Source organism: Haliotis asinina, chromosome 9, assembly GCF_037392515.1.
Source record: "Haliotis asinina isolate JCU_RB_2024 chromosome 9, JCU_Hal_asi_v2, whole genome shotgun sequence".
Lineage (NCBI taxonomy): Eukaryota > Metazoa > Mollusca > Gastropoda > Lepetellida > Haliotidae > Haliotis > Haliotis asinina.
This window is the reverse complement of record NC_090288.1, coordinates 47,965,640-47,993,380: the sequence shown is the minus strand read 5'-3', so window position 1 is coordinate 47,993,380 and position 27,741 is coordinate 47,965,640. Positions and strand designations below refer to the sequence as shown.

The 27,741-nt window shown below is 40.9% G+C and overlaps 2 protein-coding genes across 2 annotated transcripts; both read right to left on the bottom strand.

The window, feature by feature from the left end:
• Positions 1 to 1,049: 1,049 nt before the first annotated feature.
• On the bottom strand, positions 1,050 to 26,482 carry LOC137297300 (uncharacterized). Its single transcript, XM_067829310.1, has 11 exons — positions 26,285 to 26,482; positions 23,045 to 23,137; positions 22,132 to 22,247; positions 20,993 to 21,097; positions 18,868 to 19,025; positions 9,946 to 10,066; positions 4,713 to 4,977; positions 3,326 to 3,418; positions 3,026 to 3,141; positions 1,668 to 1,775; positions 1,050 to 1,365 (listed from the first exon to the last, which is right to left on the bottom strand). Exons 1-11 carry the CDS (start codon positions 26,415 to 26,417, stop codon positions 1,207 to 1,209), a joined length of 1,467 nt encoding a protein of 488 aa, XP_067685411.1. The 5' UTR covers positions 26,418 to 26,482; the 3' UTR covers positions 1,050 to 1,206.
• LOC137296543 (probable glutathione S-transferase 7) lies at positions 10,818 to 15,206 on the bottom strand. The gene is made up of 5 exons (XM_067828349.1): positions 15,066 to 15,206; positions 14,394 to 14,486; positions 12,833 to 12,948; positions 11,808 to 11,912; positions 10,818 to 11,024 (listed from the first exon to the last, which is right to left on the bottom strand). The coding sequence occupies exons 1-5, from the start codon at positions 15,196 to 15,198 to the stop codon at positions 10,863 to 10,865; spliced, it is 609 nt and encodes a 202-aa protein (XP_067684450.1). The 5' UTR covers positions 15,199 to 15,206; the 3' UTR covers positions 10,818 to 10,862.
• Positions 26,483 to 27,741: the final 1,259 nt, after the last annotated feature.

Sequence of the window (27,741 nt, the reverse complement as noted above, 5' to 3'; positions counted from 1 at the left end):
ACACCAAAACACAACAAAAATCTAAAAAATTCTAAAACTGCAACAATATCCTCTAAACCCGAAACAAACGCCATGTAGTGGAAAACTAATGGTTTGAAATGGAAACAAAACTCGCGTATCAGCTACAAGAACGGTCGTCCTGCGTACAAAACGACAGTCATAGCATCATAAGCGGCAGTAATGGCGTCCCGAACACAGTATAAATATCGTCAAAGATGGGGATTTGGTCAATAATGTTTTTCGTCACTATGAGTCTAATCTTTAACATTTGATATCGGGATGTAGCGCATCTACCCCTTATTGCTTGAAACCTATGGTCATACTTCTCAGTGTCAGGCTTTCGATCTGCGTACACACATGCACACACTCACTCACACACGCACTCACGCGCATACACACACGCGCATACAAATACAAAATTACGTACCTCAGAAAGTTCAAGGCACGGTTTAAAAGCGTCACTTCCGTTTTAGGAAAATACATATGAAGCGAAGGTTTTAAAATATCTCTATTTGTCAACAACGTACCTATGCTCTTGTGTTTCATAAAGGCCTTCACGGGTGACCTTCACGGGTTTTTCTTGCACATTAAACTACACGTAGTCATATAGTGCTCAACGCGGCGTTTAAACCACCTCGCTCACCAAAACAGCAATCCCCATTGGTCATGCTTCGTCTTGTGCCACGAGTTCAGGAAAACGTTTACCAAAGGCAATGGTTCTTTAAAGCACGCACGCACAAAAACACACACACGCACACTCAGGGCTGGGACGACCTTAAACGTGTCACGAGTGATCACTTTTGTGATCTTAAGCTCACTGAAAGTCTCTCAAGAACCTCACTGGAAACTTGATGTGATGACTACAGCTCGGGGCCTAGATTTTCAAAGTTCTCTTAGCGGTAAGATACTAGTACATGCCATACATTAACATTAACTTACGATCGTATCATTAAGAGAGCTTCGAAAATCTAGGTCCAGGTATACAATATAATCACACAGCAACTCAACAATCCTCTGTTTACTGAAACCAAAATAATTTTACAATATTCTAACAGAAAACAACATTTATTAAATCACATGTGTGTTCCTGCTTCTTAACACTGCTTGGTACTGTCAAGCATTTCTGTATCTAGTGCTACTAGTGTACTGTCAAGCATTTCTGTAATTAGTGCTGGTTCTTAAAGAGTAATGTCCATGTGTCCTGGGTCACATCTCTGTAACCGGACGTTTCTCAAGGTATGCTTTGATTCTAGGGTTGGCCAAAACGATGTCACTGCATTTCTTGACCAGAGGGAAATCTTCCAGTTTGACCACTGACGACATTTTATCAGCGACATCGAAGACGCTAACGTCTGCAAGAGAGAGCTGAAAACAAACGTTAAGAGACCTGAATATAGGAGTAACGTAACGGTGTTATGAGATTGTTACTTGTACGAATCGAGTGTGAAATTTGGCACGAGTTCCGCATAAGTCATGAGACACACCTGCTCGAATGTAATAAGTTCTTTATTACCATTTTATTCATGAACGTTTCTGCAGCAAAACAAGGTATATGACGGATTTCTTAAGTGACGTCACTTTCAGTATTTCAATAGTGTTTACTTTCTTTTTCATGTCAGTGTGTTTCCGATAGACGTGTTATTAGTTCGTGTTGGTGTGTGTGTTACCTTCTTGCCAACAAAATATCCTGTACTGCCATTTTTCTTGAGTAACTTCTCCAACATGCCGAAATATAACGGTACTTTGACTTCCTTCAAATCCTTCATCTTCTCGGCCTGGAAGGATAAATCCGTATTTATATACAGCACATATTCTGGGAGCCACAGCCATGTAATTGATGGAATATTGACAAAAGCTATGTTATATATACACTTGTAAAACTCATCTCCTGACATCTTGCTAAAACGGTTGAGGTTTTCATATTTCATTTCAGCACCGTCACAAAATATACCATCCAAAAATGAAACGCATATGCGATTTGTGTCTTCAAAAATCTATTAATTGTCTATTGTGTTCACACTGTCATCAAAATACATGTATGTAACAAAAGTGTTGATTTTACACAACTGCACTAGTAAAAACGATTTTTAAGTGAAAATGTTGATTTTGATGAGATATCTTACAAGGATTAGAAAAACATCGCTACAACGCCAGGGTCCCTGGACTTCAAAGGATAACTGGTCAAACTGTCTAGAATAGGTTGAAAGAGATTGGTCTGAGAACCAGGAAACCCGACGTCGGGGTCGTGCTACGTCACCACCATCGCGCTCAACGTCTCCGTTATCTCAAACTACCCACTTGGTTGTATAGACATCACCTTCTTCTAAACTGGTGTAAGATTTCATGCACTAAAGTCTGTCTGTGGACGAGCTACACTTGTTTGAAAATACATTTTCCACAATACAACAGATTTCTCGTCAATGCGTTTCTTTTGGGGGATAGTATACATGTATATACCATCGACACAACTCCACTCTGTCGGCTGTGACCATGGCATTCAGAAACGACCTTTCCTTCAACTGTTCTGCCTTATTTCAAAATGTGATTGAAAATTCAGGCAAACGTTACGCAGTCGAAACATAGTTTGTGATTGCATCAAAATGATATCATTCACTTGCACAGCTGTGTCCCCCGTGCATCCCATAGGCTCTGATTTTCATGTTTCGTTTGGAGATTGCTTTTTATATGCTGAACAAAATTAGTTAGGGATATTGGTATTTGTATGACTGATATTTCATCAGTGTGTCAGTGAATACATGGGTCATTAGTCAGAATTTCAAAATTTATATATATCCCTAACTATTTTTGTTTAGTATACATGTAGTTCAAATGTATTTTCGCAAAGGCACTACAGATAATTTGGCAACATTTTAGAATTAGGATTACAATTTACTATTAAGTGAAATCCACTAAAACGGAGTGCAAGGTTTATGCTTGCTGCGAATCTATTATCAGCAGATCCTGCTACGCCTAAGAGATGTAAGGCGAATAGTACACTCATCTCCACAGACAAGGATTACTCTACCTTCACGGCTTCATCTTTCTCGAACACGGTTTGCATGTAGGCCATGTAGACGTCCTGGATAACACCGAGGACCTGGTCCATCTCAAGGGCCTCCAGGTCGCTGTTACCATAGAAACCTGATATAGATGAAATATGTGAGTGATCTCAAATAAGTAAATGAGATAAAATAGGGATACTCTCTCTCTCTCTCTCTCTCTCTCTCTCTCTCTCTCTCTCTCTCTCTCTCTCTCTCTCTCTCTCTCTCTCTCTCTCTCTCTCTCTCTCTCTCTCTCTCTCTCTCTCTCTCAAATGTTAACTCACCAAATATCTTGGCAAGATATCTGAAAATAGCGTTACTCTGGGGATAGGCTGTCCCATCAATCTCAAGGACGGGCAACTGCCCCAGTGGTGTCTCTGAAAAATAAAGTTATACAAGATCTGCATATTTAACGAAGTTAACGAATCAATGTGGATTTCTCTCTCTCTCTCTCTCTCTCTCTCTCTCTCTCTCTCTCCCTCTCTCTCTGTATATGTGTGCGTGTATATATATATAATTATTATATATGTGTGTGTGTGTGTGTGTGTATTGCGGAGTGCGGCATAAAACTGAACTCACTCTCTCAAAAACGCTCTCCAACCCCCTCTGTCACACGCACACGTACATGTAGATAAAAACATGTTGAGTTACTGATTCTTGGGTTTCTTTGCTCGTTATATGAACTACTTCACTCTGCTAAACTTCACCATTCATATTCATATGTGTGTACGTGTGCGTGCGTGTGTATGTGCATGTGGGTGTGTGGGTGCGTGCGTGCGTGCGTGCGTGTGTGTATGTGTTTCTGACGACCAATCTTTTACCCGGAACATCATAGGCGAAATACGTTGTGACTGCTGAACATTGACTACTGAACACTGTCACGTGATGCTGATCCTTGTTCACAATAGAACAGCTAGCCATGAATCGACGCAAAAGATAACGTATTCCCTACTCCATCAGTTACCTCAGATGATTTTGGGGCGGTGGAGTAGGTTCGATTCCCCCATGGATACAATGTGTGAAGCCCATTTCTGGTGTCCCTCACCGTTTTACTGCAGAAATATTGCTAAAAGTGACGTCACATTAACTCATTCACTCACTGTGATGATTGTACTGACTTAAACTAAATTAACTAACATTGTTTAAATGTATTCATAAAATGTGCCTTTTCCACAGTAGGTGTACCACACACAACATAACCAATCAGCAGACACAGTTCTATCACGTGTTGTATATTGCAACTGCTGATTTAGAAAGGATTCCTGAATGCGAAGCACTATTGAAATCAGTTTGGCGGCGGTCCCTAAACAATCGAGTCTGGACCAGACAAATAATCTAGTGATCCACATTAGCATCAATTTACACAATTGGGGATACGATAGCATGTGTGAACCAAGTCAGCGAGCCTGACCACACGATCCCAGTACTCCTCACACGATAAGCCTCGCTGAAGATTGACTCTAACCCAAATCATCACGTTTGGATGACAAAACTCACGCATGCAGCTGAAAATTATAAATCAGTTCTCATGTCCGGAAGGTTTTGAAACGCCCTAGCGAAATTCCAATCCGACGTTGCCTTTATTCGATGAGAAACCGCACGACATGAGAATCTGCCACTTAATCAATGTGCAACGACTTGTAAAAACGTGTCATATAAAGAGTTACTTACTTGATTTCAAGGACGGCCATACTTCCCTATCGACCCTGTTGTCCTCAAACTCTTGTCCAGCAAGGACAAACAAAAGTCGTGACAGCTCGCCAAAGGCCCTGACGTTGAAGTAACTGAATTTATAAGTCGGCATGGTAAAATTACCCTGTGAATATTCCGATCTACTATCCTCGACTGTTAGCTCAGAACTGACGCCCGCCCGCAGAAAGTGCTGAGTCACATGCGTGTTGTCGGTGAAGGCTAAAGACGCCACTGTTATCCTGACCTGCCGTTCAAAGGTTAAGGTTAAAAAAGTAACGACAGTTTGTGTAGGGTTAATAAACGTCTCAAATATACGTGTTTTCCATCCATATTGATCTGTTACAGTCACATAACCGGAGCACTATTCAGAATGGCGTTAAAGTGAACTCCCTCCTACAGAAATCTAACCTACTTATGAGATTATTAACATCCCTCCATGTTCGTGCAAGCAGCAGAAAGTACACGCCTCCGACAACTTACATTATAAGGTTATGCACAATGTGATACACACTCACATACACGTGAATGTTTATCTATTACCTATTTATCTATCTGTATATGTATCTCTCTCTCTCCCTCTCCCTCCCCTTCCTCTCTCGCTCTTTCTTTCTCTCTCTCTCTCACTTTCTCTCTCTCTAACTCCCTCTGTCACACGCACACATACGTGTAGATAAAAAAGTGTTGAGTCACTAATTCGTGGATTTCTTTGTACGTTGTATGAACCACTTCACTCTGATAAACTTCACCATTCATATGTATGTATCTCTCTCTCCCTCTCCCTCACCTTTTCTCTCGCTCTCTCTCTCTCAGACACACTTTCTCTCTCTCTCTCTCTAACCCCCTCTCTCACACGCACACATACGTGTAGATAAAAAAGTGCTGAGTCACGGATTTCTTTGGACGTTGTATGAACCACTTCACTCTGCCAAACTTCACCATTCATATGTATGTATCTCTCTCTCCCTCTCCCTCCCCTTCTCTCTCTCTCTCTCTCTCTCTCTCTCTCTCTCTCTCTCTCTCTCTCTCTCTCTCTCTCTCTCTCCCTATATGTGGCTGCTGTTCTCGACTGAGAGAGGGAGTGGACTGGGGCTCAGTTCGGCTAATCGTTGTTGATAAGATTTCAATATATTTCTTCAGTTAAATGAGAATTTTCACTTTTTCGTCTCGCGACATTTCCTCGTTGATGCTTGACAGAACTATTCTTTGCTAGGAATAACCTTTCACATGAGACATGCCAGCATCGCTGACCGGCAGCAGTGTACGTGTTCACATGTAAACTGAAGTCATGATTCCTCAGCTATCCATTCCACGCCTTTCAGTGTCTCTACACTTCTTGGGAAATTTAAACAAAGCAATTGCAATGAAATTATATCTCTATTCCAGCGGTTTCTTTTTAAATACATCTTGTCGTAAATGTCACTTAATACAAGCAAGCCCCCTAAAGATAGGTTTCAAGTATAACGAGCTCACTGAGATCTGTTGAGATACCGGCTCAACAACATACATACAATATACATGCAACAACATGTATTCGCGAAACGTTTGCTAGTTATGAAAGGAATCCTACAACATCTGTGATGCGAATTGTAAATATGAGGGATATTTACAAATGTACGTACATCGCTTTGAAAGCTCTTAACCATAACCTCTTAACTTGGTGTAGCCAAGTGGTTAAAGCGTTCGCTAGTCAAGCCGAAGACCCCGGTTCGATTCTCCACTTGGGTACAATGTGTGATTTCCCATTGAGTAAGAAAGTTTTAAACAAATATGTGTTTCTGGTTGTTAGTAGGGTTGATTGTTTGGTATCACAGACAAACATTATTTCCGGTTGTTCATAAGATATCAACATTAGTTTAACAAGAATGCTAATTTTTGTATTTTTTGCGATATTTTAATGTTTAATTTTGTATTTAATAGTGGCTTTCTATAGCACCTGGTATCCAACTCGCAGCTGATCACAAAGTCTACCCCGGATAACCCAAGCTGCCTGCTAGGCGATGGAAGGTTATGGTAACATGTCTTATCCCACCGGGTATCCATTTTCTGATGGGTGTTTCAACTCTTCCTTTACTTGACTATTGTATGCTTGGTTTGACCTTTGGCACAAGACGTGATAGGTACGAGGTCTGGTTGCAGTATACCTGCATTTGAAACCTTTATATAAAGCGCTTGCTTAAATTTGAAATATTGTCGCTTTCCAGTTAGCGAAGTATGTAACTGTAATGAAATACAAATGTATTAAAATTACTTGCATCAGCGTTTTTCTAGACTTGCGTTCGGGCCGAGTCTCCAAATACACTCACGAGCCTTTCGTTATTTTTATTTAGAAAATGCTCACAGTTTTTTTAATAAGTCGGGAGTTAAATCGTTATTACAATTTGACTTCTTGGATAATTTTAGCATTATTTCACTAAGCACTGACCACTTATACACAGGGGCCAGAGCCGTGAAGATCCGTGCCTACATTTTCGAAGCTCTCTTAGTGATAAGAGAGTCGTAAGAGCCATACATTAACATTAACTTACGATCTTAGCGCTAAGAGAGCTTCGAATATCTTGGCCCCCGGGTTATAATAATAATCCTCAGCAACTATGCTTATCGTAAATGCGAGCCATATGCCATCGCATCCGAATTGCAGACCGACGCTCAGGCTGTTCATCACTGGCATGTCTGGTCCAGATTCGGTTATTGGAAGAGTGGAATGCAAAATTGTCAATGCATTTCTTGACCAGAGGGTAGTCTTCCAGCTTCAGTATATGCCTCTGGGGTTTTGTCATAGACGTCAGGTATACTAATCATCTGTAAGTTCCTTTTGTGGTCCTCGTGATGGTAGAAGTTGTTCCACTGATAGAAGTAGCAGTAGTAGTAGTAGCAGCAGTAGTAGTAGTAGCAGCAGCAGCAGCAGTAGTAGTAGCAGCAGCAGCAGCAGCAGCGGTAGTAGTAGTAGTAGTAGCAGCAGCAGCAGTAGTAGTAGTAGTAGTAGCAGCAGCAGCAGCGGTAGTAGTAGTAGTAGCAGCAGCAGCAGCAGCAGTAGTAGTAGTAGTAGTAGTAACAGCAGCAGCAGCGGTAGTAGTAGTAGTAGCAGCAGCAGCAGCAGCAGCAGTAGTAGTAGTAGTAGTAGTAGTAGTAGTAGCAGCAGCAGCAGTAGTAGTAGTAGTAGCAGCAGCAGCAGCAGCAGCAGTAGTAGTAGTATGCTTGATGATAAATTTAGTAGTCTTATTGGTGGTAATTGCGGGATTTGAAAAAGTAGATTTGTTGCAAGTAGATGTACTATTAGCCATTATACCGGCAGTGTGGTTTAACTACACTAGGACTACTAAATTTACCACCAAGCATACTACTACTGCTGCTGCTGCTGCTGCTACTGCTACTACCGCTGCTGCTGCTACTACTACTACTGCTGCTACTACTACTACTGCTGCTGCTACTACTACTACTACTACTAGGGTATAGGAATAAAGCATATGTTGAGAAACGACCTGCTGTGACCCTTGACGCATGAACATTGATCACATCCACACACACACGCATGCATACATGTAAACACACAAACGCACACGCACACACACTCTCTCTCTCTCTCTCTCTCTCTCTCTCTCTCTGTCCTTCCTACCTACCTGCACGCACGCACACACATGCATACATTTTTCTTGTCGTCTGCAATACCTACAGTCCGTTTGAGTTAGAAACGGACCGATGGATTGCAAATACTCTGACATCCTTTACCTCCTTCGCCATCTCACCGTGGAAGGATGAAGACGTTACATGAAGCACAGATAAGTATAAACAGACAGAGGGTATCATCCCACTCACTTATTCCCTTAACAGAACCCTGGGGAATATTGTTTTACCTTTCATTGTCATAGTGTCATCCTTCAAGCTCGTCACCAGTGGTTCGGAAATAATTAATGTCCACCCGACTCCAGATTTGGACTCAGCCGTAATTATACTACCCCTGAAATGACATTCTCGACACTGAGGAAATGAAGAATGAGAACAGTGGGTTTTTTATGGATATACGACTTCTTTATTCTTTTGAGAATCAAAATGATTGATCAGGCCATTCATGTCAATGGGTTGATAACATTCGGGCGTATAGATCAACTACTGGTTATTTACACGCCAGGGTATACTGAAGTATTGCTATAAATCAAGGCTTGATATTGTATCGTCCATTCCCTCGATTATGGGTTGTGAATTCAGATTGTATTGTAATGACAAAACATCTTCCCAAACATAATCATCAAAGACGCAGTATGGCGACGAACTGAAATTAATCGTGTATGGACCAGATGATCCAGTGATCAACATCATGAGCAGCGAGTTACACAAATGGGCTACGATGGCATATGTCAACCAAGTAAACGAGCCTGGCCACTAAGTCCCGTTACTCGCTTGTTACAACAAACATGGGTCACTGAAGATCACTTTTCAACCCGGATCTTCACGGGTATGCCTCTAGTAGCTTGATTCACAAAGCAGCTTGAGTTTCAACATCGAAATTCAGCCCAGGAATCACACATTTATTCAAACTGCAACTATCGTGTTTAATAAACACGAAAGGTAAAACGCTAGTAGTTTTATCACTAAGTGGAGTTTCACACCAGTTTGATCACTATTTCAGTCACATGACCGCGTGTCGTCTCGGATGTCGGAGAAAAGAGAGGTCGTGACAGACCGTCATACACAGGACAAATCTTGAATTGCAACGGACCTTTATCCAGGGGGACTGTGGGGTAGCCTCGTAGTTAAGGTGTTCGCTCGCCATGAAGACCTGGGCTCGATCCTCACATGGGTACAACGCGTAAAGCCTGTTTCTACGGTCATGTTCATGGTATTTCTGGAATTTGCCATGTTGGAAAAATGTGGTGGTGGTGATGGTTTTGTGGGTACGAGTGAATGCAGTAAAAAATACAAGTCCGCTACCATCTTTGAAACGTTTGGTTTCACAAAAGTTAGACTTCAAGTTTGTGAAGTACATAATACTCGCTTGGAGCCAGATCAGACGTGTATGGGGAAATCATTCAGCTGTTGGAAGTTGTAGTCACGATGTTTCGCAGATCGATGCTCATGTTGTTGATCACTGGATTGTCTGGTCCAGACTCGATTATTTACAGACCTCCGCCATATAGCTGGAACATTGCTGAGTTCGGTGTAAAAGTAAACTCACTCACTCACTCACTCACTCATTCACTCTATCAGTTTATCAAACCAGTTGAAAATCGTTGTTTGGCGTCTCCGCTGGCCATTGATCGTAGGTGATCCCGACATCCTCGAACTCCTGACCTGCAAGCGTGAACAGAAGTCTGGGCAGCTCGCCCATGGCTTTGTAGCTGAAATAACTGAATCTGTATGTAGGCATGATGGCGTGTATACGGGTGGGGTGCGACCTCCACCTTCAGCTGCAGTCTTGTCTTTATGCTCAGTGACAAGCAGTGACATTGTATGTTCAAACAGGGTCCCTGACTGAGCTAAATCAACATAGAGAAATCGTGGTGTGGGTTTTGAGCTGAGATGTAAAAGGGTGTCTCTCTTTGCACGGTATGACTTGTGTTTGCGTTTGGTAGTTCTTGTTGAATGACCGGGTTGGGTTTCTTATTTGAAACCGTTCACGAGTGACCTCAATCGTAGCACTTCATGTTATTTGCAATAACAACAATGAAAACTGCTTCAAATTAATCTCTAATGCTGGAAGAGGTGGTGGGGTAACCTACTAGTTAAAGTGCTAGTTCGTCACGCCGAAATCCCGGGTTCGATTCCCTACATGAGTACACCATGCGGAGCCCATTTCTGGTGTCCTTTGACGTCATATTGCTGGCATATTGCTAAAAGCGGCGTTAAACTAAACTCAATCCCGCATGAAACGACTGTCAAGAATTACAAAAACATATATCCATGGCATTTTCAAGGACCAAGAGCATCTTTGCCTGTATCGTTTCAAAAGAGCAAAAAATAACACTAAACTTTTACTGGTTAATCTTTTATTCTAATCCGCGCCATGCCAACGAAAAGCCGGAGCCACGACGCATATCAATTCTTTTCTTCGACAAAAATGTGTTGTCGATATGATGTGTGCCAGTTACAGTATACATTATAGAAATAGTTGCTCTTCTTTCCAGTGTTTATCGTCTACATCGTTGATTGCGGTCGTGTGGCTAAATACTTGGCTATTCTGGCGTTAGTCTTAACCTTCTCTACGTTGGCCTTGACTAAGGGGAAGCCATCCACTAAGCCTTTCAACGCGCCAGCAGCATCAAGAACATCGAAAACAGCAACATCGGCATATCCAATCTGGAAAGATTATTTTAAACTATAATCTCAGTATTTTGCAAATGACTTACGATTCGTCAAAATCGAAATTCATTATGATCTGTAGAAAATCGTTTAAATTAATCACACAAAAGAAAAAGATAAACTCTTCATCACATTTAGGTCAATGCTTCAGTGTTCACATGACAGGAAGACAGCCATCTTCTCATGAAATTCGCTCAAACGGATATTGATATTGAGCACATATATATCATTGTTTTAATCTTATTCTGAATACCAAAACAAACTCGACTATAACAAATTACATGAACTATTGAGTGAATTTAGGTTTATGCCGCACTATGCAGCAATATGCAGTTTATGCAGCAATATTCCAGCTATATGGCTGCGGTCTGTAAGTAATCGAGTATGAACCTGCCAACCCAATGATCAACAGCATAAGCAAATAACTACGCAATTTGGATACGATGACATTTGTCGACCAAATCAGTGAGACTGACCATCCGAACCCGTTTGTTGCCTCATACGAGAAACGTGGGTTACTGAAGATCAATTCTCACCCGGATCTTCACGGGGATAAGAAAGCATACATCTACGTTGGATGATGGCTAAACAAAGACGAAACAGTTATTCGAAGAGGATGCAGCTGAAATGAATCTCGTCGTTGTTTAGACCTTATGTTTGTAGTGTTTCAGAAACTGTTTAAACCTTTACAATATTTGAATAATGTTAATAACGTTTTTAAAAATCTAAATTTCATGTTTATATGTCCAATTGTCCGACAGTTTATGTTCGATGCCGTACCTTGTCTCCGACGAAGTATCCAGAGCGGTTATTCTTCAGCAGGGTCTCAAGGAAGCCCAGGAACTTTGGTATGTTCGTTTCATTGTTTTCCTTCACTATCTCTGCCTGCAAACACATACAAACAATAGATAGATATTGCAACATTAACCAGAAAAAATGCACTAATCTACGTATTGAAGCTTTCAAGCTGAGTAAAACGTAGACAGTAGTTTCATCACGTGAAATTATCTCTGGTAAAATGAAATGTTTGACATTTGAAGATTAATGTGCTTGATAAGATAACTATAGCCTGCATTTGTGTATACGTGCGGGTGTGTGTGAGTGCGTGCGTGCGTATAGGCATCTCAGTGGGATGGTGCTAGTTGGATTGTGTCAGAACACTGCTATACCATGAGCGTGTTTAAGTTGGATATCCTACACTGATATACTCCGAACGATGTATTCCTTTTCTATTACTCAACCGTTGAAAAATATCACTGTTTAATAAATCTACAATTTTATTACACATTGTTTAATAACTTCGTAACAACAGTTTGAAATAACATCGTGTAGTAACATTGCGTGCTGTCTGAACCATTTGCACCGTTGACGATATCACTGTTTAATGAATCTACAGTGTTATTACACATTGTGTAGCAACATTGTGCAATAACATCGATATGCTCCTGGTCACATGACCAAAGTAAAGTGATCAAAACAAAATAGCGGCTGTCATTCACTACACATCTCAAAGAAGAGATATTCAACTATCCTTTGCTCTCGATCGGTTGCTTGTAATAGCATTTACCTAAAATTTTGAGTCCAATATTCTCAAAATCCATGCCCATGCGTTCCTTTTTGAATGTGTATAAAGCAAGTGGTCTAGATAAAATGCTTAATTAATGCTTAATTACAAGCGTGTTCTTCAAAAACGTATACTGCATAACCAAAAACCTCTATAAATATTTTCTGTTCAAAGCCTTCCAGACTCTGTTTCAACATATGTTTTGTTCAGAGAATAATAACATGTTGCCAGGCAACGTCACCTTTTTGGCTTCATCCTTCTCTACGAAGACTTTAACCAAGACTTCCAGGATGTCGCCTACTATTCCGATGACTTGGTCCACCTCTAGTATTTCAACGTCGGTTTTCCCATGGAAACCTGGTTAATAAATCGGATATCACACTGATGAGAACGATCCCCTGCTTGGAGGGTACTTAAATGTTGGATGGTAACATAACAACACATGGTATGGATTTGCATAGTCGTTATTATTTATAAAACGACGTCTCTGGGCTACATCTTGCCCTTTCACCAGTTCTGATGGCAGAATGTGATTTACAAGCAGAATACACTTGACAAAATAAGCCTGGGATATTGGTATTTTTATGATTGATACTTTATCAGTGTGTCAATGAAATCTCTAACTAATTTTGTCCAGTGTATATAGGTCGTACAGGAAGCCAGTGAGATAGAATGAATGATGGCGATGTACAGAGATGAGGGAGATTAGTGTCTCAATATTGATCATTGCATTAAGAACATTACAGACCGATGCCATAAAGCTACAATATTGCCTTTTCCTCTTAACTTCTTTGAACTCTGTACATTTCAGTCAAAACATATTACTTAATCTCTCAGAATATCTCAGTCTTTAATCCAATCTCTTTGGCTTCCTGTACATACTCTTCTTATACGTCATATTCTGTCATTCCCGAGATGTAAGGGCAAGGAGTAAGCCAGAAACGTATTGTTGTACAGAATAAAGAAGTTGTAAATCCATACCATACGTTGTTATAGAGCGATCACATACTGTACTGTTGGCCAAGCTGACTAATTAGTTGTGATGACCGAAGGTGTGCTAGGGATCTACGATCGTAGGTTAAAATGTCATATTCTCTGTTACATTTCACAGATGACACCCACCGTCATCACAGTCCATAGCTAGTAAGTAAAATTTAACACACAGATCGGCATTGATCTGATTTTATTGCAACGAACCATCCAAGTGGCCATGCCTGTTAACACTCAGCTGCGTCATGGTTGCTATGCAATAAACGTCCCAGTTCATGGCCACTAACAGTAACTCGAGATAACCATGAACATTATTTCACTCATGAACCATATTGTTCATACACCAACCCATTACACATCAGAGACGATGGGGTAGTCTAGTGGTTAAAGCTTTCTTTCGTCACACCGAAGACTTGGGTTCAATACCCCACTTGGATGCAGTGTGTGAAACCCAGTTCGGGTGATATTGCTGGAATAAAAGCGGGGCAAAACTAAACGCACTCACTCCACTCCCATTATACATAAAATTACAAATAGACCCGTGAAGTTCCAGGGTAGAATAGGTCTCCAGCAACCCATACTTGCCACAAAAGGCGACTATGCGTGACCCAAGAGGCGGGTGGTCAGGCTCGCTGACTTAGTTGACACATGTCATCGTAACCAAAATGATTAGATCAGTGCTCATGTTATTGATCACTGGATTGTCTGGTCCAGACTCGATTATTTACAGACACCGCCATATAGCTGGAACATTGCGAAGTGCGGCATAAAACTAAACTCACTCACTCAAATTATAGGTACAGCCGACTCACCAAACCGCCTGGCCAGGAAACTGGCGATCGCCATGCTCTGCCCGTACTGTTTCCCATCTACCTCCAACACAGGAAGTCGGCTGAATATATAGTCTGGAATTAAAGAAACATCAAAGCCTGCATACTGTTGAACGTGTAGTTATACCATTGAAATATCATGAAACCTTTCGATTCATCGTCTTAGCGGATCATTCTACGATTAAACGGTAAATGGAATCCACGATCTTGTCACGACAGACGTTGTCACGGCAGATATTGTCACTGCAGTTATTGTCACAGGAGATATTGTCACGACATTTATTGTCACGGCAGAGATTGACACGACATATATTGTCACGTCAATCAACACACACTCAACCAACCAACAACTGAACCATTCTACTATTGAATCAAAAACTCACTCAACCATTCATTCAGTCACTCACCCAACCATGCAGACAACCACTCACTCAACCACTCACCCACTTAACAACTCAACCGCTCACTCCACAACTCGTCCACCGCTCATTCAACCACTCACTCACTCGCTCACCCAGTAGCTTATTTAACCGCTCACTCAACCATTCATTCAACCACTCAACCAGCCGCTCAGCCAGAAGCTCATTTAACTACTATCTCCATCACTGACTTAACCACTCACTAAGTCACGAAGCCCCTTATCAACCTACTCACTGCCTTTCTGCGCTGGCCAGTTTTCCATCTTGATTCTGACGTCTTCATATTCCTGTCCCGACAGTGCGAACAGCAGCCGCGATAACTCTCCTCGTCCACGGACGTCAAAGTATATCAGCTTGTACTGAGTCATATCTGCTCTGATTTAGCTCCCTCAACAGCGGTCACAAGAGTGATGCAAAACGCAAGTCTACTGTTTAAATAGATCACCCGTTCAACGTGACTACGCTGAATTTGTACAGCGAGACAAAGTCAAGGTCGAAGGGGCGTCGCTCCTGTGGGAGGAGAAAATACAAAAAGTACAGAGTGTACTGGCCGCCACATTGCTCCACCGCTACTGGATAAAGTCAAGATGACGCTTTTGTATATCTGATGTCAGCACTCTATCACGTAACTGGGTTTGGCATGTTCAGAGTAGACAGAACCTCTCTTCAGACCTATAGTAATGTAGTATGAGCCATCCAACCCATATACCGCATAGTGTGTTATGACGCACCCTGACCTAAATACATTATAGTATGACTCAACCTGATTTAAATACTTAATACAGGTTAAATACCCCATGGTGTAGTATGACCCACCCATGATAAATACCACATAGTGTTCTGTGATCCACCCAGGATAAATACCCCATAGTGTAGTGTGATCCACCCAGGATAAATACCCCATAGTGTAGTGTGACCCACCCATGATAAATACCCCATAGTGTAGTATGACCCACCCAGGATAAATACCCCATAGTGTAGTATGACCCACCCATGATAAATACCACATAGTGTAGTATGACCCACCCAGGATAAATACCCCATAGTGTAGTATGACCCACCCATGATAAATACCCCATAGTGTAGTATGACCCACCCAGGATAAATACCCCATAGTGTAGTGTGACCCACCCATGATAAATACCACATAGTGTAGTATGACCCACCCAGGATAAATACCCCATAGTGTAGTATGACCCACCCATGATAAATACCACATAGTGTAGTATGACCCACCCAGGATAAATACCCCATAGTGTAGTATGACCCACCCATGATAAATACCCCAAAGTGTAGTGTGATCCACCCAGAATAAATACCCCATAGTGTAGTGTGATCCACCCAGGATGAAATACCCCATAGTGTAGTATGACCCACCCATGATAAATACCCCATAGTGTAGTATGACCCACCCAGGATAAATACCCCATAGTGTAGTATGACCCACCCATGATAAATACCCCAAAGTGTAGTGTGATCCACCCAGAATAAATACCCCATAGTGTAGTGTGATCCACCCAGAATAAATACCGCATAGTGTAGTGTGATCCACCTATACTACACGCCGCATAGCGTATCGTATGACTCACCTATAATAAATACTGCATAGTGTAGTATGACACCCCTACCCTCTACATCCCGCAAACCCCCATGCTAAATACGACATAATGCAGTATGACCCATCCAGCAATATTGCATAGTGTAGCATGACGCCCCCTGACTTAAATACATCATAATATAGGATGACTCAACCTGATTTAAACACTTCATAGTATAGTATAGCCCACCCTGGCTTAAATACAACATAATATATTATGACCCACCGTAGCCTAAAAACTATATGGTATAGTATGATCCACCTGGCTTAAATACTACATAGTTTTGTATGACCCACCTATACTAAATGCCTCATAGTGTAGCATGATCCACCCATACTAAATGTTGCATTGTGTAGTATGGCACACCCTTACTAAACACGGCATAGTGTAGTATGACCCAGCTATACTAAATGCCTCATAGTGTAGTATGACCCAGCTATACTAAATGCCTCACAGTGTAGTATGACCCACCTATACTAAACATTGCATGGTGTAGTATGACCTTCCCATAATAAACACAGTATGGTGTAGTTTAGTCCACCCATACTAAACACAGTAAAGTGTAGTATGACCCAGCTATTCTAAATATACTCCATAGTGTAGTATGACCCATCCATACTCAATACCGCGTACTGTACACGTAGTCAAATCATTTATCCATGGAGTGGCTACTGGTCATTTACGAAGAAAGTGCATCGTGTGTTACTGTAAAACATAACTTAGATATTACATTAAACCCGCGAAGGTGCGGGTTAGAATATGGGCCTTCAGTAACCAATGCTTGTGATAAAGGCGACTAACGGGATCAGGTGGTCAGACTCGATAAGAAATATCTTATCGGTTCCCATTTGCGTAGCTCGATGCTCATGCTGTTGATCACTGGATTGTTTGGTTCAGTCTCGACTATTTACAGACTGCTGTTATGTAGGTAGGATGTTCCTGAGCGCGGCGTAAAACTAAACTCACTCATTCACTAGTTATTACATTAACATATTTCAGAATTTTAAAACTTTTTATGACATTTTCCATAACTTTGCAAAAGATTTTGACAGACACAAACATTCCGAATTTATTCAGTATATAATAATGCATTGTAATCAAATGGAGGTGTTTTATGTTCCTGTAAATATTCATGCAGGTACAATGATGTTCATCTTCAAACCCTCGATTACAAAGAGGACTTGGACATTAGCTATAAACTGTATTGCTTGAAGCGAAGGTTTTCCATTTAGTATTGCCTTGGTCATATATTTGTTCTGGGTATTGGATGCATTGATTACAAAGAGGACTTAACCATTAGCTACAATCTGTAATGTTTGATGCGAAGGTTGTCCAGTTAGTATTGCCTTGGTCATATATTTGTTCTGGGTATTGGATGCATTGATTACAAAGAGGACTTAACCATTAGCTACAATCTGTAATGTTTGATGCGAAGGTTGTCCAGTTAGTATTGCCTTGGTCATATATTTGTTCTGGGTATTGGATGCATTGATTACAAAGAGGACTTAACCATTAGCTACAATCTGTAATGTTTGATGCGAAGGTTTTCCATTTAGTATTGCCTTGGTCATATATTTGTTCTGGGTATTGGATGCATTGATTACAAAGAGGACTTAACCATTAGCTACAATCTGTAATGTTTGATGCGAAGGTTGTCCAGTTAGTATTGCCTTGGTCATTGATGTGTCTGGACATCGAATGCGTTGATTACAACGAGAACTGTGCGAATGCTCAGAGTGTAAAAATATCCACTGGCCTAGTTCCGGTTTGGTCGTGTGTTTGCCGATAGTGTAAATAGTGTCTACATACATAAAATCTGTTATGAAGATTATTTACGTGTGATAACTGTTCATTCTGATTACATACATTCATTTGGCTATGGTTTTGAAAAAAAAATGATGTCCTATTTTGATTGCACTTGAATCAGAGATATTTGTTTTAGTTGTGAGAAGTGGATGAGCAGGAATGATGGTGATGGTAAGATGTGTTTATACAAGAACTTGTTGACATAAATCAAGATATTTATTTAACTAATCCAAGACTTTTTTCATAAATGAATTAAAATTACTTGCATTCGACATGAAACTACACATTCGTTTTGGTGTTTTGTTCTATTTACGGTGTGTTTACACTATCGGTAAAGCTTACGACCAAACCGGAACTGGCCAGTGGACATTTTTACAAGTTGTGCGCAAGAAATATATTGTGAAACCAGCGAATACACATATGAGACTACACATCATGCCTTTCACATAAGACTTTTAATACACATTGACATTTTACGGCTGTGACATGCATTTCTCGTTTGCTGCCCTTTCCCACGCCGTGTATAGACAGATGATAAATTTCCATTATGGATTCTACAAGAGGATCATACACCTCTACAAGGTAACCGTGAATATTGTGAATACAAGAGTTATGTTCCATTGAGAACACCGCTAAATGGCCGAAGGGGCCCTTGCTGACAGGTAGGTCCTGATTCTGTCGTTGGACCTGACGTTGTTTATGACGGCCTTGACATTGGGGTTCTTGTCGAGGATGTCATCGTCTATCCTCCCATCAAGAGTATCGAAGAGAACAAGGTCACCGAGGGTCAGCTGAAAGATTTGATAAAAATATATACATGCAGATGCACCTTTTAATAACGATCGGTCATATAAGAACTTATGCATCTACGAAGAGATGAGGGTGAGGGGTTGGGGTGGGGAGTTGAAGTAATCCATGTTATGAACTGATGTACTGCTCCGTTTAAAAAATCATAAATATTTGCGACTATCGTATGTGTCACAAATGGAAAAGTGCCTGAACATTTATTTCGATGAAACAATATGTGTCGAATTGTTTGTTTTGTATGTTTCTTGTTTTACGCCGCCTTCAGCAAGATGTATGACAGCGGGCTGTAAATAATCGTGTCAGGACCAGACAATCCAGAGATCAACAGCATGAACAAAGATCTACGTAGATGGGATAGGATGACATGTGTCAACCAAGTCAGAGGGTCTGACCACCCGATCATGTTAGTCGCCTCTTACAACAAGCATGGGTTACTGAAGATCAGTTCTATGCCGGATCTTCGCGAGTCGTTTTACAATTGCCAAAATAACATTTATATGCAACAGGAATGCAATGAGAGAAAGAGAAAGATTGTTTATACGGGTGCCCAGTGCTGTGTACATGAAAAGCACATAAAATGATAAAACAAAGGTGTTGAGAATGCACATCACCCGTCCAACATGGGCCTATTAGACAGTAGCGTGCTAAAGGATGCTACAACACATCCTACCTCGTTCCTAGCTCCTACCAAACATCCTCTGATTGTGACTATATCCTACATACTACACATGTCCTACTATTTACACTTCTGACCTGAGAAACATTGGTGCTTTATTGTTAGGGGTTCGGTAATCGTGAATGTGTTGGTGTGGATATTAGAGGGTGCCACAGAGAGACATTCACAGACACCTATTTTAGTTGACTACATTGTTTCGCCGTAACCAATCAGAGGTTGGTGAGGTTTAGAAAGTGTAAAAACCTTGAAGAACGTGCAGTAATCAAGTTTCTAAGAAAATGTGCTTGACACCCAAAATATCCTCGAACATATTTGGATAGACTTTCCTTCCAGTATCGTTGAGAATCGCAAGTACAAATATTTTGGCACGAGTTTCATGTTTCGATCATTATTTGAAAAAAACATAACATCAGTGAATAGGGACAAGTGCAACCGTATACATATTGTTATAGCGTCTAATTCAAGAAAGGCAACCATCGTCCAACTATTTCTTAAAAACAAAAACAAAAAAACTGTGTAGCCAAGTCATGTGAGACTTAATCGTCCTAATTGAGATGGCGGTAACGTACATACTTAATCTTTATCATTACCGCGGTCTACACCGTCTTGCCAGTCACCTTGTATCATACTGTCAGTGTCACGAATTACTGTACATGGTATTCATGACCAATAGTGGTCATTCCCCTTGGCTGTGTTCATCACATCAACTGTGTACTACAAAGAAGTGCTATTGTTATTCATCTACCCATTGCTTGGTCTTCGCCTGTCCATTAAAGTTAAAAACTGTATATATGCTCACATCTATATTATCACGTGGTCCGGTATTCCGACTGTCTGTGTAAGGACGAACGCGAGCAGGATGATACCGCTCGTAGTAAACGCCATGAGGTTGAGCTGGAACGCCGCTCGCAGGGAACGCCATGGGGTTGAGCTGGAACGCCGCTCACCTCATTCATGCATGCATGTTTGTGTCATGTCTTGTGGGACCAACTAAAGAGGTTTTGAACTCAGCTGTGCTTTCGTATTCGTAAACGTACACTTCATGTTAATAATGAGCAAATTCCCCAGTTGAAGTACCTTATGTACGCGTTGACAATTTTACCATCTTTATGAAGTAGATCCTACTGATACCTTTCGTAATTACAGTGTACACAATAACTGCTCATGTCACAGACATGTGTGCTGCATTATTTTATATTATGAAGATTAAAGTGTATCGTCAATATAATACTGACATCATAATTATACAAATTTGACTTGAGGGATGTAACTTACGGATTCGCCAACGCAGTAACCGTTGCCCTTGGCTGACAATATTTTCTCCAGGTTTTCGACAATTTTTGGTTTCGTCTTTTCTTTCAGGTTCTGCTGTATCTTGGCCTATGAAGTAAAATATGTGTTTGTTTTATACTGAAATTTGGCAAGTTGAACGTCGCCTGCAAAAGAATGTCCTTGGAATCATAGTTCTTCAACTAAAGCATGGAAGAATTCCTACCTTATATAATGCATAACTGCTAAAGCAATGGCAGAACACCGTGGTAACCATTACATGCCATATCACATTACAATAAATGAGTTAAACCAGGTGACATATTTCTCAATTATGCCTGGTATAATCATTTATAATCTTCATAATGTCATGTCATTAAACCTGACACAACATGTTTAAGATGTGTGGCTTACGGTTTTTTACCAAACATTGATGAAACATGTTGTCTGCTTCATTTCATATATAAATAGAACATTTTCTGTGTCTCATTTCATATATACCTAAAAGATGTTCTGTGTGTCATTTCATATATAAATAGAACATTTTCTGTGTCTCATTTCATATATACCTAAAACATGTACTGTGTCATTTCATGTATAAATAAAACATGTTCTGTGTGTCATTTTATATGTACCTAAAACATGTTCTGTGTGTCATTTCATATATAAATAACATGTTCTGTGTGTCATTTCATGTATAAATAAAACGTGCATCATGTCATATATACATAAAACATGTTCTGTGTATCATTTCAGTCATGAAATCAAACACGTTTGCGATATATGGTTTTACAGTTACTTACAAAACATTAATAAAACATGTTAAAAGACAGTCATGAAACTATACTCTGACACAACATATTTGAATTATTTTCTTTCATGCTTGCTTGCGAAACATAAATAAAACATGTTTATGATGTCATATCGATCCTGAAATCACTTTTGTGATGTATAGCTTACAGTTATTTATAAAACATTCATAAAATATGTTTTCATGATGCATTTCAATCTGATACAACATATTTGTGATATATAGTTTAACAATCACACATATAACATTCAACCTTGAAATTTTAATATGACACATCAGTTTTAGATATATAGTTTTAAATGTCTTAGAGTAACATTAATAAACGTGCATTAACCTTCCGTTCGCTGTCCTGTTCAAAGAACTCTTTGACTAATTCCTGGAAGAGGTCACCGCATATGCCGATGACCCGATCTATCTCGTACTCCTCCTGGTTGTTGCTGCCATAAAACCCTGTATTGGGGTAGAAAGTAAAAAGTGAAAGTAGAAGCCTAAATTGTCCCATCCTCTAATATCTATTCAATTCGCAGTACAGGTGTTTGCCTCTTTGGCTTGTCAGAGGTCTATGACAGGGGGATAGCTGTCACATTTTCACAACGCTAAACGTCATATGTATGTGCGTGTCACATGTCTTATACTTGCATGGAAAATTTACTCATCTATTTCCCATAAACGCGATCGATCTTCATCTTCTCCGACTTCGGTTGAGTTTCAGTTCTTGAACTGATATGACCACCAGGACCCCGTTCCTCAAAGCGATCGTAACTCCCATACTTCAACATAGACTTGCGAAAGCCCTAGCGCTAAGACGATCGTTACTCCCATACTTTATCATAGACATACGGCAGTCGTAACGCTAAGGTGATGGTAATTCCCATCGTTTAACGTAGACTTACGAGAGTCGCAGCGCTATGGAGACCGCAAATGCCATACTTTAACCAGGGAGACGATAAGACTCTGTAGGTTATCCCTACTTTAACAAATATTTACGACAGTCATAGCGCTAAGGCGATCGTAACTGCCATAAGTTAACGTAGACTTAAGACTGTCTTAGAGCTGCAATCGCTTTGAGGAACGGAACCCAGGATTTAAAATTCCTATTTCGCATTCATTTCAGTTTATCGAGTTTAAACCAACATTACTTCTGTTCATGTGGTAATTTCAATAACAACAACAATATATAATGAACGTGGTAAGTTATGTTAGCATTATTGTTTTGTAAATGCTAGAAGTACAATTTTAGGGATTACCGAATTCTTTGGCAAGGAATTTGGCAATGGCCTGACTCTCGGTGTAGGGTTTGCCATCGATTGTCAGCACCGGTATCTGGCCAAAGGGTGTATCTGAAACAGTGTAACGTGTAAGTATGGCAAAGTATTAATTACTGGCATTTATTATCTATACTGAACAGCAAAAGAAAGACACTTTTCGGAAACATTAAGTCTCATAAAAGTAAGCGTCCATGTTTATGTTTTCTAAGTAAAAAATTGACATAAGATGAGTTGCGATTCTTTTGCTGTTCAATATAGATTGCTCTTATTGAGGGGGTAAATACGTATTTTCAGAGAGCGTTTTGTCAGTGCATATGTACATGTGCTATCAATGCTAAGGTATTTGCCATCAAATATTGTGAGAATATTTACTGGTCGCTTTTTGAGGCACGCATGCGTTGTTGAAGGCTTATAGGCTTATTCTACCCTGAACGGGTCCTGCACAGTTGTGATACCATGGCATGTGTCAACCACGTCAGAGAGCCTAACCAACCAATCCCGTTAGTCACCTCTTGCAGGCATGAGCTACTGAAGACCAATTCTCTCGCTGACTTCGTTTATGTATGGCATTAAATCCAGCTTTCATCATTTGATGCTCAAAATGCCGGACCTCCAGCAATCCATGCCTGCCACGAAGGCGACTATGATTGTAGTAAGAGGCGACTAACGGGGTCGGATGGTCAGGCTCGCCGTTTTGGTTGACACATGTCATCGGTTCCAAAATGCGCAGATTGATGCTCATGCTGTTGATCACCGGATTGTCGATTATGTAGATCGCCGGCAAACAGCTGGGATATTGTTGCGAACAGGCGTTAGGCATGAAACAAACAAACAAACTCTCTCTCTCTCTCTCTCTCTCTATCTATCTATCTATCTACCTATCTATCTATCTATCTAGGCTTTTGCACGCCATACCCTATTATTCTGTAGTCTACTCATATGGATACTATAACACTCCACATAAGAAACTGCAGATAACGTTTCTGATTATAATCACCTTACTGATGACCTTGGAATTGATACTGTGAGCCAAGGTACAAGCATAATATTTTACCAACTACGTGATCACGATTGCAGCACCAGATGTTTGGTGATGTGTTATTCAAAACCTAGCTGGATATTAAACGCTCATGAATGAGTCATGATATTCTCAATTCACATTATCTAATGGCTACAAGTAACATGTGCGGCTAGAAATGTATGAATGGATCATAGGAGCTGCACGGAAAGTATTAAACTGTCGGTGGTTAGGTGACTGAGTTTAGTTTTACGCCGCACTCAGCAATATTCCCGTTGTATGGCGGCGATCTGTAAATAGTCGATTCTGGACCATACAATCTAGTGAGCAACTGCATGAGCCTAATTGGGAACCGATGACATGTGTCAACCAAGTTACGACAAAACTTAGTTTACCTTTATGGTAAGCAGGTGTTGCTCAAGACCTATTCTACCCCGGACCTTTGCGGGTCGCTTATTGGTAAAGGTTGAGCTCGTAAAGGGTGGTGTGGTAGCCTAGTGGTTAAAGCGTTCGCTTGTCACGCCGAACACCCGGTTTCGATTAAGCACATGAGTTAAATGTGTGAAGCTCTTTTCTGGTGTTCCCCGTCGGAAAGATATTTATATTACAGTTTAATGGAATATTGCTAAAAGCTGCGTAAATGTAGGACTCACTCTCTCACTTAGTTTACAAAAACCCGCACACGGTCGAAAATGCACCCGTACGAGTTATTATAATAGGGACGTATTTCTGGTGGCATTTTTATGCGCCAGATCTGCCCTTGGTTCGGCTGTGGAATCTTGAGTGAGTAATGTTTTGCGACGCTTTTAGACATATTCTGTCCAGAAAATCTTAAACCACGAGACTATCCCACCGTCCCGAATTCCCTCCCCAAATCCTCAGCCCCTCCCCACTTTTGTCCTCGAAGTTTATCCCATTACCACTGCAACTTGAAATCGATGATGTTGTATGCGCCCCTGTTCATGTTTTATGTGATGTATCTACATATTGTTTTCAGCATCAACATCAGCTGTAGCAACGTGTTCACGACTTCAGGGGCCTACGGTAAAAACGACGGAAGCGTCACCAGTGGCTAGTTTCAACCGCGAGATGTGTCGATACGAGCACCCAATACAGGGATGTCAGGTATGTTGATTACCGCCGTGGCATGATTTCACAATGACCTTTATATACAAAGTATAGACATTGACCGTCACTGGACACCGACATCGGCTTTAGCAAGTGCAGATTTCGTACATCTGAGACCAACGGGAAAGATATCTTTGTAGCCCGAAGTACGTAATTGTCAGGGTACCGTATTTCCTCTAATAAAGCCCCGAGGTAAAGCAAACCAACCGTTTAAAAAATAAGCGCCAGGTACGTTTGGGTTTTTTAAAAATGTATTCTACCTTGATCCCTAAATAGATTTAAAATGGAACTTTCTGTCCTCCATATGGAACGAGCTGGTGGATTTTTCAGACACCATCTCATCGTTGAAGCTTCAATCAGACAGTTCAATGTCCATAAATATATATGGGATCCGACGCTAGATGAGTAAGCGCCTGGTCTCCATTAAGCGTCAGGTCTGGAAGACTCTTGAAGAAATAGAGGCCCGGGAGCTTATTAGAGGAATACGGTATGTTTAGTCATTGGATAACCATATTTGGTAGATTCATATGGCACATCTTATCCAGATATTATCAAGAGCGCTTCTATCCCATTCACAAATTGTTGGTTGCTTGGTTGTTTTACGCCACACTCAGCAATATTCCAGCTATATGGTGGCAGGCTGTAAGTAATAGGTCTGGACCAGACAGTCTAAAAAGGTGTGGGTGGGTGTGTGTGTGTGTGTGTGTGTGTGGGGGGGGGGGGGGGGGGGGGTGTGGGGGGGGGGGGGGGGGGGGGGTGGGGTGGGGGTGTGGGGGGGGGGGGTGGGTGGGTGTGGTGTGATTGTTTAATTGTGTTAGTTGAAAGTGAAGGATATATGACATTGTATATTCACTCGATATCCGATATAGGCTGCTACCACGACCCAGTGCTAACATAACATTCAACTGTTCATAGCGGCACTGTGTAGATAGATATACTAATCGTCTATAATCCGTCGAAAGTGGTTCCGCTTCGCTAAACAGCCAACACAGCTGTTACAACTTAAGCGAATGATGAGGATCACTGACACAGTAACATGAAGCATAGGATACACATAAATGAACAAAACTCACTTGGCTTTTCAGCTGGCCATGTTTCTTGTGTGACTCTCTTGTCTTCAAACTCCTGACCCTTCAGCGTGAACAGGAGTCGGATTACCTCCCCACGACCTCTCCCGTTGAAGTACAGCAGCTTGTAGGACGACATGGCGGACGGCACTGCCACGAGCAGAATGAGGCAGAGAGCTGCAAGGTTGTATATTATGTACCTATTATGACGCCAGTAGCCTTGCTCTAAGGCCGTTAGTAATTTATGGCGACGGGCGTGATGATGATTTCTAAAGGAGGATCATTTACAGAGTGAATGATCCTACCCTAAATCTTATGTGCAAAGTACGTTAACACCCACATTCATGCGTGTCATGTACGAAGTCAGTTACCCTCTCCCCTCTTCCCATAATAGTTGTTAAACATACTTTTTGGACAGGCCTGTGTACAAAATTGCTGGGCCCCTACTGGACAAAAGGTGTAAAACCCCATCCTAATTAAAATCTTCCCTACACCACAAGCAGCAGCACCACAACATCGCTCCTTCGAAGAGGTACAAATCTAGGACGGTTATTTATTATTTTACTTTATAGACTTGTGCAAGTCGAGACGCCATCTGCGGTCGGGGTTGATGTACGCTGTCTCAGGTAACGCTACACCAAATCCGAAAGCGTAGTTAAACCAGCATTTTTCGTAGGAGTATTCAGTACGGGCTGAATCATCTTACAGCCGTGACTGGGTGATTTTCTGAAGGGTTTTATGGGGGTTTTAAATGTACCCCCATCCATTAATGATTACCGATGAGTTACTTAATGACTTATGCTGGATGTGACTACAATTTGTTTGATCTGGATTTCTAAAATTATTTTCCGTTTTCTTTTAACATTTTGTGCGGAACTTGGTTTGGGTTGTTCAGCTTCCTGTACTCGGAATTGGCTGAGATGGTCATTTTTTATATGTTCCTTGTTTCATTAAAGCCAGCCTATGCACACATATACGTGAAGTAGCTGTTGATGTCTTTTATTTTTAAAAAAATAAAGTTAATATAGCAGTCAATGGGGAAGTAGTCGGTTTTGTGTATCCTTTGGTAGCAGCGTCATGTAATGAAGCTTTGTAAGAGAATCGTTCCGGAGTGTCCCGCACTAGAATGGGAAATATTATACTCCAAATAACCTGGAAGAGTGACGTGACAATAAATAAAACCCAGTTCCAATGTATGTAAATATCATGTCTGTTTTGTCTCTGAAATAGAATTGTCTTCAGAAACCCATGATTGTCGTAAGGGCCGACTAACGGAATAACACGTCAGTGTGGTGTTTTCAAATGGGATAGCGTCACTTCGAATAACACCCTGATAACTAGCTGTGGAATCAGGTTCAAAAGACAACCGCAATCTACCAACAAAATGTCAGGTCAAAACAAGGGAGAGGCAGGTTATTTGGTTGTATTGTGTTACAATGCCCTAATAAATAAATATTGTACAG